At 42.5% G+C, this 18,063-nt stretch overlaps 2 protein-coding genes across 2 annotated transcripts; both read left to right on the top strand.

Annotated features, from left to right (window-relative positions):
* Positions 1-8,999: 8,999 nt before the first annotated feature.
* trim110 (tripartite motif containing 110) lies at positions 9,000-13,114 on the top strand (the record flags this gene model as incomplete). Its single annotated transcript, XM_080836200.1, has 7 exons — positions 9,000-9,421; positions 9,809-9,944; positions 10,452-10,685; positions 11,525-11,547; positions 11,751-11,896; positions 12,322-12,593; positions 12,776-13,114. 7 exons carry the CDS (start codon positions 9,000-9,002, stop codon positions 13,112-13,114), a joined length of 1,572 nt encoding a protein of 523 aa, XP_080692326.1.
* Positions 13,115-15,662: 2,548 nt separating this feature from the next.
* cbln12 (cerebellin 12) lies at positions 15,663-16,542 on the top strand (the record flags this gene model as incomplete). The annotated part of the gene is made up of 3 exons (XM_080837587.1): positions 15,663-15,986; positions 16,094-16,213; positions 16,345-16,542. 3 exons carry the CDS (start codon positions 15,663-15,665, stop codon positions 16,540-16,542), a joined length of 642 nt encoding a protein of 213 aa, XP_080693713.1.
* Between the last annotated feature and the right edge of the window lie 1,521 nt (positions 16,543-18,063).

The following is an 18,063-nucleotide window of genomic DNA, read 5'->3' as shown; positions in this document are numbered from 1 at the left end:
CTGATGTTTACTTTGCATTTATTACAGTGCATGAAATGCCCTGTATTGTTATTCCTAGGCTTCTTCTTCTTATTACAGTGCATTAAATGCCCTGTATTGTTATTCCTAGGCATTTTCTTCTTATTATTATTCTTCTTACCTTTTTCACTTTTCTAAACGTTATACTTTTTAAGTTATTAAAGAAAAACGAATCTAAATTTTCCCATTGACTTACATTGGGCCATTATGACATCATAATAGGGTAATTAAACTGGCTTGCACCTGTGCTTCACTGACACCTGCGGCAAGCCTCCAAGGGTCCTCTTCTCTCTGTACCTCTCCATTCAACTGTATAACTAGGAATATTAATAGACACCTTCCATACTCTACTTTTTTTCTCTCTATCACTCTCACTCTACTTTCTCTCACACTCCATCTCTCTGCTTCACTCTTTTTTTCTCCTTCTTTCAATATTTTCACTCTCTCTTTACTGTCTTTAGCCAGAGCCACTCTTGTTCACTCTTCTTTCCTTACTTTGTTTCTTCCTCTCTTCTTTCCTTTCTTCTTTCCTTCTTTCTACTCTTCTTTACTTTCTTCTTTCCTTCTTCCACTCTTCTTTCCTTTCTTCTTCCCTTCTTCCACTCTTCTTACCTTTTTCTTTTCTTCTTTCCTTCTTCCACTCTTCTTTCCTTCTTCCACTCTAATTTCCTTTCTTCACTCTTCTTTCCTTTCTTCTTCCCTTCTTCCACTCTTCTTTCTTTCTTCACTCTTCTTTCCTTTCTTCTTTCCTTCTTTTACTATTCTTTCCTTTCTTCCTTCCTTCTTTCACTTTTCTTTTATTCGTTCTTTCTTAACTTTTGCATTTCATGCACTGGTATTTCCTTCAGGAAATGCATTTTCTAGTTTATATTGTTGCTTGATCTATTTGTGTATATTTTGAGTATCGGCGGTGCTCAGTGTTTCTTTGTGTCTTTGGACAGTCTTTAACTTAAACTTAAATTTAGGACTGCAGTTCTCTTGACTCTTTAACCATTTGCACCGCTGCATTCATTCGCTTCCTGTTCATGCCTTGGAGGTCTCTGACCGAAATCTTGCAAAGTAGAAGATTTTTGCATATATTTGAGGGTACGGATGCTTCTTTCCTTTTAGATTGATTATTTTAAGCTCCAGACCCTCAGCTAATTCTGGATGAGTATCGTGTGTTCCTCTAAAGATCAGGGTAGGCCCATTATGTTAATCCTAGTTCTTTTGTGACATTTTGGGATAATCTAAGCTATAACGTTTTCTTTCAACCTGAATATTTGGTGATATTATTTAGGTTTCAGACAGATTTCAAGTATTGTCATCTTCATAAAAGCAATGATCAATGCGTTAATTAGCTGGAACAGTGCATGGCTTCGGTCCAATTTCGTTCCCATTTATAGAGCAAGGTCTGTGCATTTTTTTAGGCACACGCACTATAACTTAATGATTGTGAGGAGAATATTGCTGAATCAAAAAGTGTATCAAGGAACTCAATCTTTATTAGTGGATTACTCATTTAATATAATGTGTGCTGAACACCACCCTCTATTGGCTTCATGACAAAGTATTTTCCATAACAAAAGAGGTTGCTTAAAGGTGCAATAAGGATTAATAGCTATTCGCTAAAGGTATACTAGCAGCTAAAACTAACGAAATATCTTGAAATGTGCTGACTTTGACATTATGACAAACTAGTTACTCAACGACTGTCCTTACACAGTCAAACATCTAGCAAGTGCAACACAAGACTAAGCAAGACGGCAAATAAGCTACTTACTAGATCGGTAGAAGGTAAACAAGTCAGGTCGGCGGGCTGCGGCAGGCGAAACTACAGAACGCAATTATATGCCTATCGACCTTGCTATGCCAATGGCACCGATGCGAACTTCCATATTAAATATCATTGTAGCGCCCCAATTTTTTTTAAGCTGTTATTTTAAGGTTAAACTGCTTATCCTAACCCTAATCCTGAAGCATAATTGTTGCATATTGTACCTTTAAACCCAAACAAAGTGAATACAAATATCACCATTCAACCATATATCGGACATACACAGACAAATAAGGGTGGGTCACGGCATCTGTATGCCGGTGGACCATCAAAACAAAGTGTGTATTAAGTCTCTACTAGCCCTATCTTGCCTTCCCAGTACACCACTGGTGGCCACCAGAATTCTCCCATGCAGATATACAAGAGTAAGCCTAGCTAGAGATTGTACGATGTACTGTATATATTGTGCCAGCCAGGTCCACATGCCTTACTCCTTTCTTTTTCCCATTTGGTGCTGAGTACTCCTCCCATAACTGGAAAGCAACCAGAGACTTCTTGAGAGTACTGGGTGGGCCTTTATGGGAATCAAAAGGATCTTGTTCACTATAGGTAGTAGACTGAATGGAAAGCCAACCCAGAAGTACACTGAGGACGGCAAGTCGTTGATAAAACATGCTGTTGAAAAGAGTGGATGCCGCATCCACATCTTTGACAACAAAAACAACAAGGACTACAGGTCACAGCATTGCTGCAGAAAAATTGCTACAGAAAACAAGGGCTACTACCAGCTTTACCCGAGCATTTTAAAGTGAGAGGAGAAAAAACAAAATGCCATGGAGGACAAAATAAAGCATAGATTGGCCAAGTTCGAAAATGAGAGACAGACTTAGCCTGGTGAGTTTTGTTTTTCTTCCTTGTTTTTGTCATATATTTTTTTCAGTAAGTATTCCAGGCTAGAGTATTCCAGGATGGAAGGCGAGCGGTTGCCGGAAACACTGTCATATAGGACAAAAAGAAGACTATCCTCCACAGTGTGACACTGGCTCTGCCAGAGCCTCATGCCATCCTGCTGGTCATTCCTGCATTGCGGGGTTGATCGATGAGTCAGAGAGGGGAAACGTAAAGCATCATGTGGAGCCTCTCCGCAAGTCCGTCTGGAGAAAAACAATGGCGCTCCTCACCATTGGAGACTGCCTGGACGACACTCCCATTGAGATGCTGATTGAGAGGGAGGGGAAGGCTTTGCAGTAGACAAATGCAACAACAGGTACCATGTCCTGAATCATTACATTTAGTCATTTTTAGCAGACGCTTTTGTCCAAAGCGACGTACAAGGGAGAGAACATTCAAGCTAAGAGCAATAAAAAACCTGGTGTAACAATGAATTACTTTACATAACAAATAGAAAAACGACACAGAAAGAAAAAGAAGTGCAGGAATGTAACTGCTGAAGTACAAGTTAAGCACTAGTCAAGGTGCCAGTTAGGAAGGAAGGTGCACTCTGAAGAGTTGGGTCTTCAAAAGCTTCTTGAAGGTAGAGAGGGACACCCCTGCTCTGGTAGTACTAGGCAGTTCGTTCCACCAACGTGGAACTACAAATGAGAATAGTCTGGATTGCCGTGCTTGCACAGGTGGCAGTGCTAAACGACGCTCACTAGACGAGCGCAGCGTCCTCCTGGGTGTAACATCTGCCCTTACAAGAGCAGTTAGGTAGGTGGGAGCACAACCAGCAAGCACTCTGCAGGCAAGCATAAGTGACTTGAACTTAATGCGAGCAGCTACCGGCAGCCAGTGGAGCTCAATGAGTAGCGGGGTGACATGTGCCCTCTATGTCCACCCTGGACACAACATGTTTCAACTCCTCCCCTCTGGTAGGCGCTACAGATCTCTGTTTGCCAAGACCTCCAGAAACAAGAACAGTTCGTCTGTGGCACTGTAAAAATAACCAATGTAGAATTACCCCAGCAACCATATCTATTTTTTTTCACCCTTCCTGTATAACCCAATACCATATAGTATTTATTTATGCCTGCTCTTCCTGGACTCTCCACTTTGCACTATTGTTTATATACTCCTTGGATATTTTTTTAAGACATATTGGATTGTTGACCATTGCACTGTTGTATTGTATGGTTTTGCACTGTTGTATTGTATTGTTTTGCACTGTTGTACTGATTTGCACTGTTGTTTTATGTTGTGATGTATACAGTATATGTGTAATATGTGTAAGCACACTGAGAGCCACTGCACCAAGACAAATTCCTTGTTTGTGCAAACTAATTTGGCCAATAAAAGCTGATTCTGATTCTGATTCTGATGTTTGGTTGAGCACCAGACGCACCGCCGCATTCTGGATCATCTGTAGTTGGTTCACTACACATGCCGGCAGGCCCTTTAGGAGGATGTTGCAGTAGTCAAGGCGGGAACTCACCCAGGTTTGCACCAGCAGCTGGGTGGCATACTGGGTTAGGTATGGCCTGATTATGCAGATGTTGTATAGTGCAAAGCGACACGACCTGGAGACAGAGGCAATGTGGGCCGTGAAGGTCAGTTGGTCATCAATAATGACCCTGAGGTTTTTTGCTTTTTTGGATGGAACAAGAGATAAAGAGTTAATATTGATATCGTGGTGGATGACCTGTTTGGCTGGAAAGACCATCAGTTTCGTTTTGGCCAGGTTCAGCTGAAGGTGGTGGTTTTTCATCCATGTGGATAGCAAGACAGTCCGAGATTTGAGCTGAAACAGTGGTGTCCTCAGGAGGGAAAGACAGAAACAGTTGACCATCATCGTCATAACAGAGATAGGAAAAACCATGCAAGCAGATGATTGGGCCCAACGAGGTGATGTAAATGGCAAAGAGATGTGGCCTTGGGGCACCCCAGTGGTGACGCGGTGAGGTACAGACAGCTGACCTTGCCATGACACGTTGAACTAGGACCCAGTGAGGTACGATTCAAACCAGGAGGGCGCCTTGCCAGAAATGCCCATACTCAAGGACAACTGCAGACACCATGACATGAATAACAAAATGGTCAAGTACCTTAGTGGTGTTGAAAGAGCTCTGGGTGGCCCACAAGTAAAAGGTGGGAGAGAAGTCCGAAAATGAGAGACAGACATCACCTTCTGCCAGGTGACTTTTTTTTTTCTTCCTTGTTTTTGTCATTATAGAACATAACACAAGTGTGGCAATATTGGTTTGCAGGATAATCGACTAATCTCAAACGTGCATTAAGTTCACTACACAAGAAGAGATGATGCTTGGCCCTTTAATAGTAACCAGTAGAAAAAAACACCTCAGGCTTAGCCCACACAATGTGGTCCAGTAATTACAAATCTTGAAACACAATTCACTCAGTCATATTTGTGCACTTTTGTGTCTTGACCACCACATCAGGAATTTTAACCTGGGTTAAATTTTCCCATATTTTTAGGTCCAAATTCTTACTAGGGACAAATGTGTTAAAAATTGCTCAAGTAGTTCAGTTAGAATGCCATAACCGCCATCAGCAAAACAGCTATACAATGTTATTCCATGGGACAAGCATCTGTGTCAAAGTAAACCAATGGTTTTTGCCACTCACAGACGCAAAATGTTAATATACAGTACTGTGCAAAAGTTTTAGGCAGGTGTGAAAAAATGCTATGAACTAAGAATGCTTTGAAAAACGTAAACGATAAATGTTTATTTTTTATCCATTTACATGGTAAGACTGAGCACAGCAACAAGACACAACGTAGTTATACTGCATCAGCAGGGTCTCTCCCAGACAAAGATTTCAAAGCAGACAGGGGTTTCAAAATGTGCAGTTCAAGCTCTTTTGAAGAAGACGTTGAGGATCGTAGATGCAGTGGTCAGCCAAGGAAACTTAATGCAGCTGATGAAAAACACATCAAGCTTACTTACCTTCGAAGATTTCAAGCAGTGGCATCAGCTCAGAACTGGCAGAAACCAGTGGTACCCAGGTACAGACATTTACTGTCCGGGGAAGTCTGGCCAGAAGTGGTCTTCATGGAAGAGTTGCAGCCAAAAAGCTCTACCCCGACAAGGAAACAAGGCCAAGTGACTGAACTAAGCACGAAAACATAGAAACTGGGGTGCAGAAACATGGCAGAAGGTGCTCTGGACTGATGAGTCAAATGAGTAGAAATATTTGGCTGTAGAAGAAGACAGTTTGTTCGCCGAAGGGCTGGAGAGAGGTACAATAATGAGAGTCTGCAGGCAACAGTGAAGCATGGTAGAGGTTCCTTTCCAGTTTGGGGCTGCATTTCTGCAAGTGGAGTTGGAAATTTGGTCAGGATGAATGGTGTCCTCAATGCTGAGAAATACAGGCAGATACTAATCCATCATGCAATACCATCAGGGAGGCGTATGATTGGCACCAAATGTATTCTGCAGCAGGAACATAACCCCAAACATACAGCCAATGTCATTAACAACTATCTTCAGCTTTAAGAAGAACAGAAAGTCCTGCAAGTGATGGTATGACCCCCACAGAGCCCTGATCTCTACATCATGGAGTCTGTCTGGGTTTACATGAAGAGACAGAAGAATTTTAAGAAGTCTACATCCACAGAAGATCTGTGGTTAGTTCTCCAAGATGTTTGGAACAATTTACCAGCCGAGTTCCTTCAAAAACTGTGCGCAAGTGTATCTGGAAAATTGATGCTATTTTGAAGGCAAAGGGTGGTCACACCAAATTTTGATTTAATTTAGAATTTTCTTCTGTTCCTTCACTGCATTTTGTTAATTTATGAAGAATTGATGAAAATAATCTGTTAACACTTCCATTTTTGATGGCGATCATTTTTGATGGCGATCTTAGTTTACAGCATTTTTTCACACCTGCCTAAAACTTTTGCACAGTACTGTAAGTGTCTGACAACATGAGAAAGGATCCCTACAGAGTTAGACCTGTGTCTGTTTATCTCAATAACTGTAAAGAAGAAACTGTAGAAAATTACTGTTTCTACAGTTTCTGTAGTTTAAGTTTTAGTTTATGTAAAAGATGACTGCAGACTGTTGCACTTGAGTAAGAATGGTACCAGTATTGTACTTTGAAGGTATGATCATTTTGATCACTGTCATGCGCTCTTGTCTTGAAGGCTCAATCCCAGATTCTGTTTACATTCAGGGTTTACAACATGATGAGCCACACCTCTCACTCATCTTAAATGTTTGTGTGGAAAAAAGGCCATCCATTTGACCAGGATTGTGAAATAACTGACCTTTGTGGGGTTTTTAATGTCCTATCAAGTGTTAGAAAAAAAGAATATAATTTAAGTATTGACCAGTGTAGATGAATGTACATTAGCTCTGTTGTACCTTGGGAAACAAGGCGGTAATTAATTCACATAACATACATACATTTATGCACTGCTCAACTGTCATTTATAAAGCAAAATGTCATAATCTTGTATGTCAATTTTTATACATTTACACATTAAAATCATGTTTATGATTGTATCCACATTTTTGTAGACACACAATCTCACTGGTGCATCCACATCCCCCCAAAGTGACACTCCCCTGACCCTCTCCTCCCCTCCTCCTCCTCTCTGGTGGATAGGAGGTCATGTGACTGTCATGGCTCAGTAGCTCCACCACTCATAGGTCAGCCTCTCAGGTTAAGTAGCGATGGGAGTGGGATAAGCCAGGCATTGGAGTACTCACTCACTCACTCAGACCTGTGCACTTCACCAAGACCAGCTTCACCAGGACCAGGCTTGATGGTGACCAAACTCTGACAGGCAACATTGGTGGGACCCAGACAGGTAAGCCTTCCTTCTGAATTCAGCTCTCCAGAACACAAGACATTTATATAAATGTTCAGTTTGTTAGCCAGGACTTCCACGAGCATGTGGCTAGCCGGTCAAAGCCGGCAGCCGGCAGTTGGAAAGGCTGATCTCTTGATCCTCAATGTGTGACAGGTAGGGATTGGGTTGAGGTAATAAAGGCTGTCAGGTCAGTATCACTACCTGTTATGTTATGAAACTGGATCAGGTTCTTCAAGGAAAATTCAGAGTGGAATTCTAATTATAGTTTTCTTTTCCCGACATAGAGCTAATGAATGAATGTTAAGGTCCATATAAACAGGATTTAAACCTACTGAAAGGGAAGATTAAATGAGCAGTTGGACCTGGAGCTGCAAACTGATTAGTAGTGTTTACTTTACACTGTGGCACCTGGCCTTAATACTTTGCATAACACATAAATTAGAAACACAAGAAAGCCTCAGAATGTCACTACTATCTGACAACAACATCTTTTTTGAATGTGTCTTGTAGTTGTCCTTATAAAACAATAATGCTTATGTATGTATGTCTCTTGTATATTTCCTCAGTACGAGTAAAAATGATGTGTTTTTGCTAATGAAGTCCCAGTTTCTGAAGGAGACAAGGATGTTTCCAGCTATCGAAAAGATCAGGGGTTACGTCAAATTTACTTTAGTTTTTGATTCTTTGTCGGTAGATTAGCATTGTTGAGTTATCTACCTTGATATTAAAATGACATGGGTAACAAAAGAGAAAAAAAAATGTATTTCTGTTTAATCCCTAAATAGCCTAGCCTTAATGTATTTGTCCTGCTTCAGCAATACTGTTTCTTATAGTCATGTCAATAAAGCAAGTCTATTTCAACTTAATTGAACTGAAAGAGAAAGAGAGAAACCTTCACTTGACAGACTTGACTGTCAATTTACCGTAAGCTAATTGATGATATTACAGTTGTCTAACTTGGGTTGCAGTTTAGTCATGTCAGTAAATACCCAATGAACATATCCACGCTCAATGATTTACCTTGAGGTTTCCTAAATAGTCAATAGTTGTTTTTTTGTTTTGTTCTGTTTTGTTTTTTACAACTGGAGCTTTTTATCTGGGTGCGCAAAATTTTGTGTGCACTGTGCAGTGCTTGATTAATAGCCTCTCCTTCATATGCTGCTTGTCAAGTTCCACTCTTACACTGTTATTTTAGTATAAACACCTCCGGTTTCAGTGATAAAAAAACTCTGGGCTAGGTTTAAAATGTTCAGGTCTAGGGTTAGGTCTGAGTGATCGCCACTGGAACAGGAAACGTCAGATGAAGTGTCTTACACACACCTACACATAGTCTCTTAAATCTCAGTAAGTTATCTACTCTCTTTGAGCTAACTCACTGGTTCTTAACTCTCTGGGATAACTCACTGGTTTTCTCCTCTCTCTCACCTCTGGGCTGAAACAGCCATCATCATGGGCTCAATGGACGAGGAACTCACCTGCCCCATGTGCCGTGACCTCTTCAACAAGGCCCACCTGCTGCCCTGCGGCCACAGCCTTTGCCAATCTTGTGTGCGAGAGGCCTGGGGCACCCGCAGGGCGGAGCAAGAAGGCAGAAAGAGCCGCTTTGTGTGCCTGCAATGCCAGGAGGAGCAGCGGGTGGTGATGTGCGACTGCTGCCTGCCCACGGGGCAGAAGGATGGTCACAGTGGAAGTGATGGTGATGGTTGTGATGAAGGTGATGGTGGTGGTCGTCAGGGCCGTGCCGTGGCGGTGAAGACCTGCATGCGCTGTGAGGTCTCCCTGTGCACCAAGCACCTGCAGCCACACCTGGACTGCCCTGCCTTCAGCTCACACCTGCTGGTGGAGCCACTGGGAGACCTGTCCTGCCGCAGGTAGGCAGTGGACTAGTCCTGTCCCAAGCTGGAAGTGATTTTTATACTTTGTGACAAGAATGTAGTCTGGAGTCAAACACGACACTCTCCTGTTTTCTGTTTGAATCCACATGACTGGTCTGAATTTCCAAGGCTTTAGATCAGTTTTTTATTGACACCATTTATGTCGTTAAGACATGTAAGACAAGAGTATGTCAGAACACAAGTTGCATTTAACAGCTGGTCTACGCTTTAGATCAGTTTTGAAGGTTTCAAACACAGTAATCCCTCACACCCACATTTAAACCTAATTTTATACATGGTTGTCTCTCACATGAGTTTTGTCAGTGTGTATCTGTTTGGTCCTAAAGGATACCTTGTTACCATAGCAACTTGTTTCCTCCACAGGTGTCCCCAGCACAAGGAGCTGTTTCGTTACCTCTGCAGTGATGATGGCCTGTACCTGTGTGCAGACTGCATTCTAGAAGGGGCCCATCGCCAGCATCGTGTCAGGGCCCTAAAGAAGGTGGAGGAGGACTTGAAGGTGAGCTCCAGCTGACACTCACAGGCTACTGGAATGTGCTCTTACCTAACAATCTGTGTCTCGAAGAACCTACAGTTCTGTTTCTTTGTGTGTGTGCATGCATATACTGTACACATTTATTATGTCTGAACTGTTTGCATTTTGTATTCAGTTCACGTTAAAAGGCCTTCTACAAAAAACGCAGGATAAAATAAAAGAAGGAGAGAAGATGCTCAAGGGACATGAGAAAACAATCCGAACATTAACTGTGAGTGAACTGCGCAAATACAAAACAATCTCCCATTCAGCCTCCTTTTCTCTCTGTGTCAGTCAAAGTTTGGGTGTTTTTGTGCAATGTACAATACTTCATACTACTATACTATACAATACTATCATATACTATATGTCACATCTAAACTACCACACATATTCACTTCATAAAATCATAGAACACTGGTCACTGATGTGTAGTCATTTGGGCCTCGTATCTAAAGCCTGGTACTTGGGTTGGGGGATTATACCACTCAGGAGTCTGCAGAGATGGATAAGGCTCAGGCGGATAGGCTGAGCTCAGGGCTTCAGCAGCGGGTGGAGCAGCTGGTGTCGGCCCTCACAGAGAGCACCCAGCACGAGAGGCTGGAGGCCCTGCAGAGCCTACAAGAGGATGGGGGCAGGCTGAGGGCCGACCTGACCCAGACCGAGGCCATCAACCACTACGTCACCGCACTGCTGGAGGAGAGAGACCCCTTCCTACTTATCTGGGTGAGGACTGAATCAGCACACTGGACTCATGACACATGGAAAGCAAAGACGAAGGCGGAGTCCGTGGTTCTAATCCATTAGACTTTTTGTAAAATCAGCTAATACCTGACCAATCAGTGTGTGCACTCAAAAAACAACTGTTTATGTACACAGTCCTGACTCTGCAATACTCAAGCCATAGACAATTCCAGCCAATCAACACTCCCCCTTCTGTAGCACGGAAGGGGGGGTGGGGTGTAATTAGATTGGCTATTGAGAGTTTTAAAGGTGCCCAAAGCAACATTAGGGCATCAAAATGGAAATATTTTGGATAAGACAATTTTTATAATATTGACATTTACTTCACCATATTAGCACATTTGCATCATTATTTGATACTTTGGGCGTTAAAAAGAGCGCTAAAACTAGCCGCAAGAGCGTAGCCCTTTATTTATTGGTGCCACCAATAAATAAAGATTTGAAAAAAAATGGCCTCTCCCCACTGGCTGCGCTGGCAGCGCGATTTTCAGTTCTCACCACACAACGACGTCTGAATGTCGATATGTAATGGTATGGCGTTATTGAAACTTACTACGTGTAAAAAAGACTAGAAATTGAACGTTTATTTTTCGAGTCTCAAGCCTCTAATGTTGCCTCGAGCCTTTAAAAGAAACATTCTTGACTGTTTTTTTAATACATGCAAAGTCCATTTTGATTCATTACTGTCATGATATGATCAATTGATGTTTTCATGTCTGCTGTATGATAACTGGAAGCTACATAAAGTTCCATGTCATACAGTACTAAGGGTTGTGGTTGTACATCCTGGCTCTTACTGTTGGCCTATTTGTATCTTCCAGGCATTACAGTGTGATGACTCAAAGTAAGTCAGTAGCATTTTTGTATTATATGTTAGTTTTAGATTCCCTAGTTATTTTTTTGATCAATTTATAGAAACAAGAAGAAGTTACAAAGGATAGAGGTATGGCCACTGGTTTGTAGGTATGCGTGTGTCTGTGTGTGTACAGAGAGAGAATGTGTGTCTGGAGCAGGAATTGTTTAAGAGGTTTTCTCTCTGGTGTACAGACTGATGAACGACCTGAATTTGCCAGTGTTCAGCCCGAAGCCTGCGGACATAGATCGGAAGCGCATCCTTGAGTACCTGGAGCACAAGTACCGGGAGTTCATCACAGCGACACTGCGCTGCCTCAGCGACCTCAAGAGAGAGCTGTGTAGGTGTCTCCACTGTTACCTGGGAGAGTTCTGCTCTTTATCCAGTTCCACTGATGGCAAAGCTTTGTTGCAGGGGGAGGGGACGGGGTCATCCACAATTTTCCTGTGTCCCACCCCCCCCAGGAATTCCTCACTGAAATTTGACTGTGTATTGTCCCCCCCTACAATAAAATGGGATCTCTGCCCCTGACGCCAGGGGGTTTGTCAGTCCTGTCCCCCCTTTGTTTTTCATCTTTCTGCTGACCTGGCTTGAAACACATGATTTGAATGAATTTGAATTAGAAATTGCCATTTTCGTTACAATGACAGTCAAGTGTACTTAGACCAGGACTAGCAGTGGGGCTTCAGAAATATGATTGAGAAGCTGTGGGCTACATCCTCTGTTTCACTTTTTTCCTTTCAACTCTCTGCCTCCACCTTGCAGTAAGTAGCCCAATTAGCCTGGACCAGAACTCCGCCCACCCTCTCCTGAGCCTCTCCGCGGACCTGCGCACAGCTGAGAGGGTTAAAACCCGCAGGCCGCGGCCCGCCCACCCCGACCGCTTCGACCACTGGTCTCAGGTGCTGACCTTACAGACCTTCTCCTCAGGGACGCACTACTGGGAGCTGGAGACTGTGGGCTTCTGGGACATTGCAGTGACCTACCCAATCATCGAGAGAAAAGGCAAACTGGGCACAGCCTTTGGCAATAATAAGGTGCTGAATCAATAACAGAATATTTCATGTGATATTTTATTCATGCAAGATTCTTTCTTTATTAACAGACATTTTGAAATTGCTTCAATTTACTTATTATTCAGTGTTACCGGTTCATTTGTGAAATCATTATGTGTATACTATAATTCTCTTCAAGACAGCGTCTCCTTCATGATTGACAGGTGTCTTGGAGTCTCACGCAGCAGCACGACAGGAAACTGGCAGTGTGGCACAATCGCCGGAAAACCCGTCTCCCTTCACAGATGAAGGGCAGCCGTGTGGCCCTAGTTCTCAACTACGATGCGGGCACCATCACATTTTCGGAGGTGCGGCCCGCCTCCATGCTGACCCACCTGCACACCTTCAGCACCAGGTTCACCCAGCCTGTGTGCCTGGGCTTTGGCCTCTACAAGCCAGACCTGCACAGCCAGATCTCCATCGTCAGGATGTCCCCAACATGTCAGACCCCTCTGAGTCAGGTCTCTGCTCAGTCCCTCCCCGTTGGCTGCAAGCAAAACTGATCAAAGTCATTGTGATTATGATGGTTTTGAACAATTCGGTATAACTAATGTAATAACTTATGTGTGTTAAGCTAATCAAGAGTGCCACTAAGAGGTCCAGTCAGGTATAGGAAAACCTGCAAAGAAGGGGGGCACTAAAGCAACATTGAGAACCAATGGCCTATAGGACACAAGAGTTGCTGCCTGCCTGTTTGTCCTACACAGTGCTCACAGCTGAGTCTGTCAATGCTTTGTGATGAACCATCTTCTCCCAACATTTCACAATCAGGCCTGTGATCATCAGGGGGGTGGGGGGCCTTCTAAAAGGCAGTACCCAAAACTGTCACATGGTAGTGACATTTTACCTTTTTTTGCTTGTCCCATTATATAGCTTCACCTATGGTTCTTATTTTATTTTGGTTAAATTTCGCCTTTGCGTGGAAAACAGGCAAGGTATTGATTGTTTATCATGAGTCTTAGCAACAATGCTTAAGCTTTTGATGGAAAAAAACTTTTTTTTTATATGGACAACCTCGAGTGAACAGTGTCCATTGTAAAGACAAACAGGACTGTATTAGTGATATCAGAAATTCAAGTATGGAGCTACTGATACGTCTGAATTTTGGTTTAGGTGCACTGTATGACAGGTAGTTTAATAAATCCTTGACGTCTTGTGATTGAGATTGTAGAAATGTCAGTCTTGTTTGTGTTATTGTGATTATAGTGCCTGTCTTTTCTTTTTTTTTGTAACATGTATGTTAATCACATCTGTAAATGTTTTTCAGCCAAACGTATTCACACCTGTAAATGTAGGACATCTAAACATTACAAAAAGGCATATGTGTGTGTATGTAGGTGTTTGTTGGTGTGGGTGTGTGAAAGAAAGAGCGCGAATGAGAGAGAGCGAGAAAGAGAGAGAGAGAGAGAGAGAGAGAGAGAGAGAGAGAGAGAGAGAGAGAGAGAGAGAGAGAGACTGTCGGCGGGTGATTCTTAGGGGAGGGTCCAGTGGCTGAAATAGTGAGAAGGACTGTAGCACACATGACAGATCAAAGGCTGTTTCCATTTCTCTGGAGGACTGGCACACAGAGCTCATAGGAACTATACATTGCTCCCTTCAAGCTGAAACAGGTAACTTCATACTTCCATACTTTACTCATGGTTTCTGTTACTAGGTTTTCTGAAAGCATTTGAAAAAAATTGGAAAATTATTATGTCATGTTCGGAAATGGAATGTCACATCCCCATATCCCATAAATAGTATTAACATGCCTTGTTATGCTGTTATACATTTGAGCCTACTCCGACCTGATCTATTAGATCTGAACTATGAGCTCTTTCTCTCTATGTATCTATCTGAACTATTACAGGTGTTGCTGAAAGTATTTTTTTTACTTTCACATGTGAAAGATTTAAACAGAGGTTGAGTAGATTTACATCCTTCAATGATGTATGTAAATGCACTGAAAGTAAATTAAATCATATTAACTGATTAAATTGGACTATGTGTCAAAATCCTTCTCAGACTGAGAAACTGAAGTATTAACCTGGAATTGATATTAGATGCTGAAAAATGGCATTTAAATTATTATGTGTCCGATGACTCTGCATGTTTTTAGATTTTGATAGAATTTAAAAAATTATTACAGGATCGTTACAGTGAAATAAAAAGAAAAGGGGATAGACTGTAGGAGTGGGAGGGCAGAGGGAGAGGCAGTTGGAGGGGGGGGGGGGTTGCTGGTGGTGGTGGTGGTGGGGGTATGTAGTGGAACGTTAGGAGGGAGGGAAAGCGTGTGAAAGACAGATGGTCTCTCAGTGGAGTTGTTCCTTTTTCTCTCTTTCGTTCTCACTCCCTTCTGGCTGGTTTCACCCTCTTGCTGACAACAATCCAGAGCGTTACCTCATGCCCTCCTCCTCCCTTCTCTCTCTCCCTCTTTCTCTTTTTCTCTTGCTATCCCTCACTATCCCTCGCTTTCTGCTGCTCCTCCTCACCTGTTCTCTTGTTGTCATGAGAATCCACCTATAACTCCTTTAATCCTCTCTGTCTCCTTTCCTTTCCCTGTTTCTCCTAGGCCTTGCTCAGGATGATGATGGCTGTCAACTGAAGCTGTTAAACCCGTTGCCTTCAGTAGTCTCTGTAACAAGTCAAAGAGGTAGTGAGGCCCCTTGGTCCAAAGAATCGGACAAAGATAGTCAGGAGGACAACAGAAAAAAAGCTATTTACTTACCACTCAGACGTCATTAATACCACTACCGCAGCAGCATTGCTCATGTAACTTACAGTTTTGTATATTGTGTGTGCTATCATTTTATCCTGACAATACACAATACCTGATGCATCTCTGGACTTTAGTCTACCCACCTGTTGACCATTCTTAGGGCTAAAGTTTCTTTATATCGTTGTAGCAATTTGTTTTAAATGCACAGGTTCCCCAATATCCTGATCAGAATAATTGAGGTCTGCAGCAGTTACAAGGCAGTTGTATGAATGCAGTAAAGGGTACTTGATTTCACACAACAGAGAGAATAATTCAGTTACTCCCGGGTGGAGCTGCAGTGAAACAGATATCCCATGGCCACTCTAGGGCTGATGTGGAGCAGGCAGGCTGGGGCCTCTCGTCAGACTGCTGGACTGCTGACGACCCTGCTCCTGGGACTCCTGATGCAGTCGTGGGGGCCCCTGGGAGTCCGGGCCCAGAATGACACAGAGCCCATCGTGCTGGAGGGGAAGTGTCTGGTGGTGTGTGACTCCACCCCATCCTCGGAGCCCGCAGGCAACGCCCTGGGCATGTCGGTGCGCTCAGGCACCGGGCGGGTGGCCTTCTCCGTCACTCGGCAGACCAACCATGAGCCAACAGACATGAGCAATCGCACCATGATCATTTACTTTGACCAGGTAAGCTATCCTAAACTCTGTTGTCATAACAGATGAGATGAACATTATATTCATGGTGATTTCAATATGTATTTCAATAGTTCTCACTACATTTCTCCTTGTCTAAGATATTGGTGAATGTGGGTAACCACTTTGACCAAGAGAGTAGTGTCTTCTTGGCTCCTAGAAGAGGTGTATACAGTTTCAATTTTCACGTGGTGAAGGCTTACAACAGGCAAACCATACAGGTGAGAGATCCTCAATGCAAAAGCAGAGTATGCAGAGACTCAAAAAGAGTAAATCCAAGACATTCTTGGTCAATATTTGACTGCACAGACGAATTAATGAATAACATAATGACCCTTTGTGTGTCCTATAGGTTAGTCTGATGCTAAATGGCTGGCCTATGGTATCAGCCTTTGCTGGGGACCAGGATGTGACAAGAGAAGCAGCCACCAACGCAGGTCTGGTGATTATGGAGAGGGGGGACAAGGCCTACCTCAAGCTGGAGAGGGGAAACCTTATGGGGGGCTGGAAGTACTCCACATTCTCTGGCTTCTTGGTCTTCCCCTTATAGAGGAAGTCTTGGAAAGGGGGTAGGGGGTGGGATTGTTGCAAGTGTGGGGACAGTTACAAAACAAAAATAACTTTGCAACTCTTCCTCATAAGGTAACATTAGTGAAATGTATTTGATTAATAAAAAGCTACAGAAATTAAAATCTGCAATAGCTTACACTGAAGGTAACCACCAGATAATTGTAATTACATACTTTTAAAATAGCTATAATTCATCTTTTTAAAATAGCTATAATTCATCTTTGCGTGCCCTCTTGGTAAATTATAGCTGTTGGATTGGGTTTGGCTGACAGGTGCATGATCTATTGGAATTACGTTTGTGCCAGCTCCGAATTTGCCTGGTAAAATTCACAAGCTGTAGCACTGCAAAAAATGGTGTTTCAGCACATTTGACCACATGCTTTATTATGTATCTGCTGAATCAAAGAATATAAAAAAGGTAATCTTTCCCTTCAAGGCATCTTAGAAACTTTTTTTTCAGTTGGTAATCTGACTGTTCCTCTTGTAAGGGTGCATTGTATCCCGGTTTACTCTTTGGAATAATAACATTTAATGCTTGCCTGCTTGTGCTCAGCTGTACATTTGCATTTACGACCAATTTGTATAATATTTAAAATGTATTAAATGGACTAAACCTTACAAAGTCTATTGTTGCTTTTTCATAATTTCCCAAAGTATTAGCCTATGTTTTTGAACATCTTCATTTCCTCCAATAAAGCCTTCCAAACCATACTCACCTGCTGCGATTGGACTGAATTAATGATCATGGCAGCTGTTTGTAAATATAGCTCTCAACACCAGAGTTGGCATGGTCTCACAGAATTTGCTAAGGAGACCAGCATAAGCACACCACATAGCGGATACTCCTCACAGCGCCACCAACGGACCGCAGGCAGATGGACTGTTTTGGCAAGCCTGCACTCAGTCATGCTGGACTCCTGTGGATCCAGCACCAGGCCATGTCAGAACCAGTCAGTTACGCTACTGTGGTTCAGAGAGAGAGGATGTGTAAGAGAAAATTCCTTAGATGTGCATGTGACCCTGAGTGTGTGTAATTATTTGCGTGATAGAAATGTCAACATAGGTTGTTGCTAGGCCAATTATGCTTTCACATGTCTCAAGCCTTATCCACAAGTAAAAACATAAAAATAAGACACCTTAGTTTCTAACAAGGTTGATTCATAAACATAAGAAGGATACGTTCCTTGTTATATGGTGTAAAAGTAGGAACATTTTAACCTCAGTGAAAGATCCACATATGGTTCTGGTAAGAATACAGGCAGTATATAGAGTATATATATATCAAACAATTACTCTGATGCTGCTTCATAGTTTAAAATCAGTTGAAATGGTGGCCTGGAAAAGGGAGATGGGAATAACCTTGTCTTCCGCCCAGATATCAGTGTAAAAACCTTTTATGAAGATTAATTTATTCCCTTTCCAAGATTAAGCCAAATACTCCACAATTTCAAACATCCACGAGTCCAAAACCTGTATTAAGAGGATATCTATATTTCAAAGA

The sequence above is a fragment of the Sprattus sprattus genome (assembly GCF_963457725.1).
Source record: "Sprattus sprattus genome assembly, chromosome: 4".
In the NCBI taxonomy this organism is placed as follows: Eukaryota; Metazoa; Chordata; class Actinopteri; order Clupeiformes; family Clupeidae; genus Sprattus; species Sprattus sprattus.
This window is presented reverse-complemented; position numbering and strand designations above follow the sequence as displayed.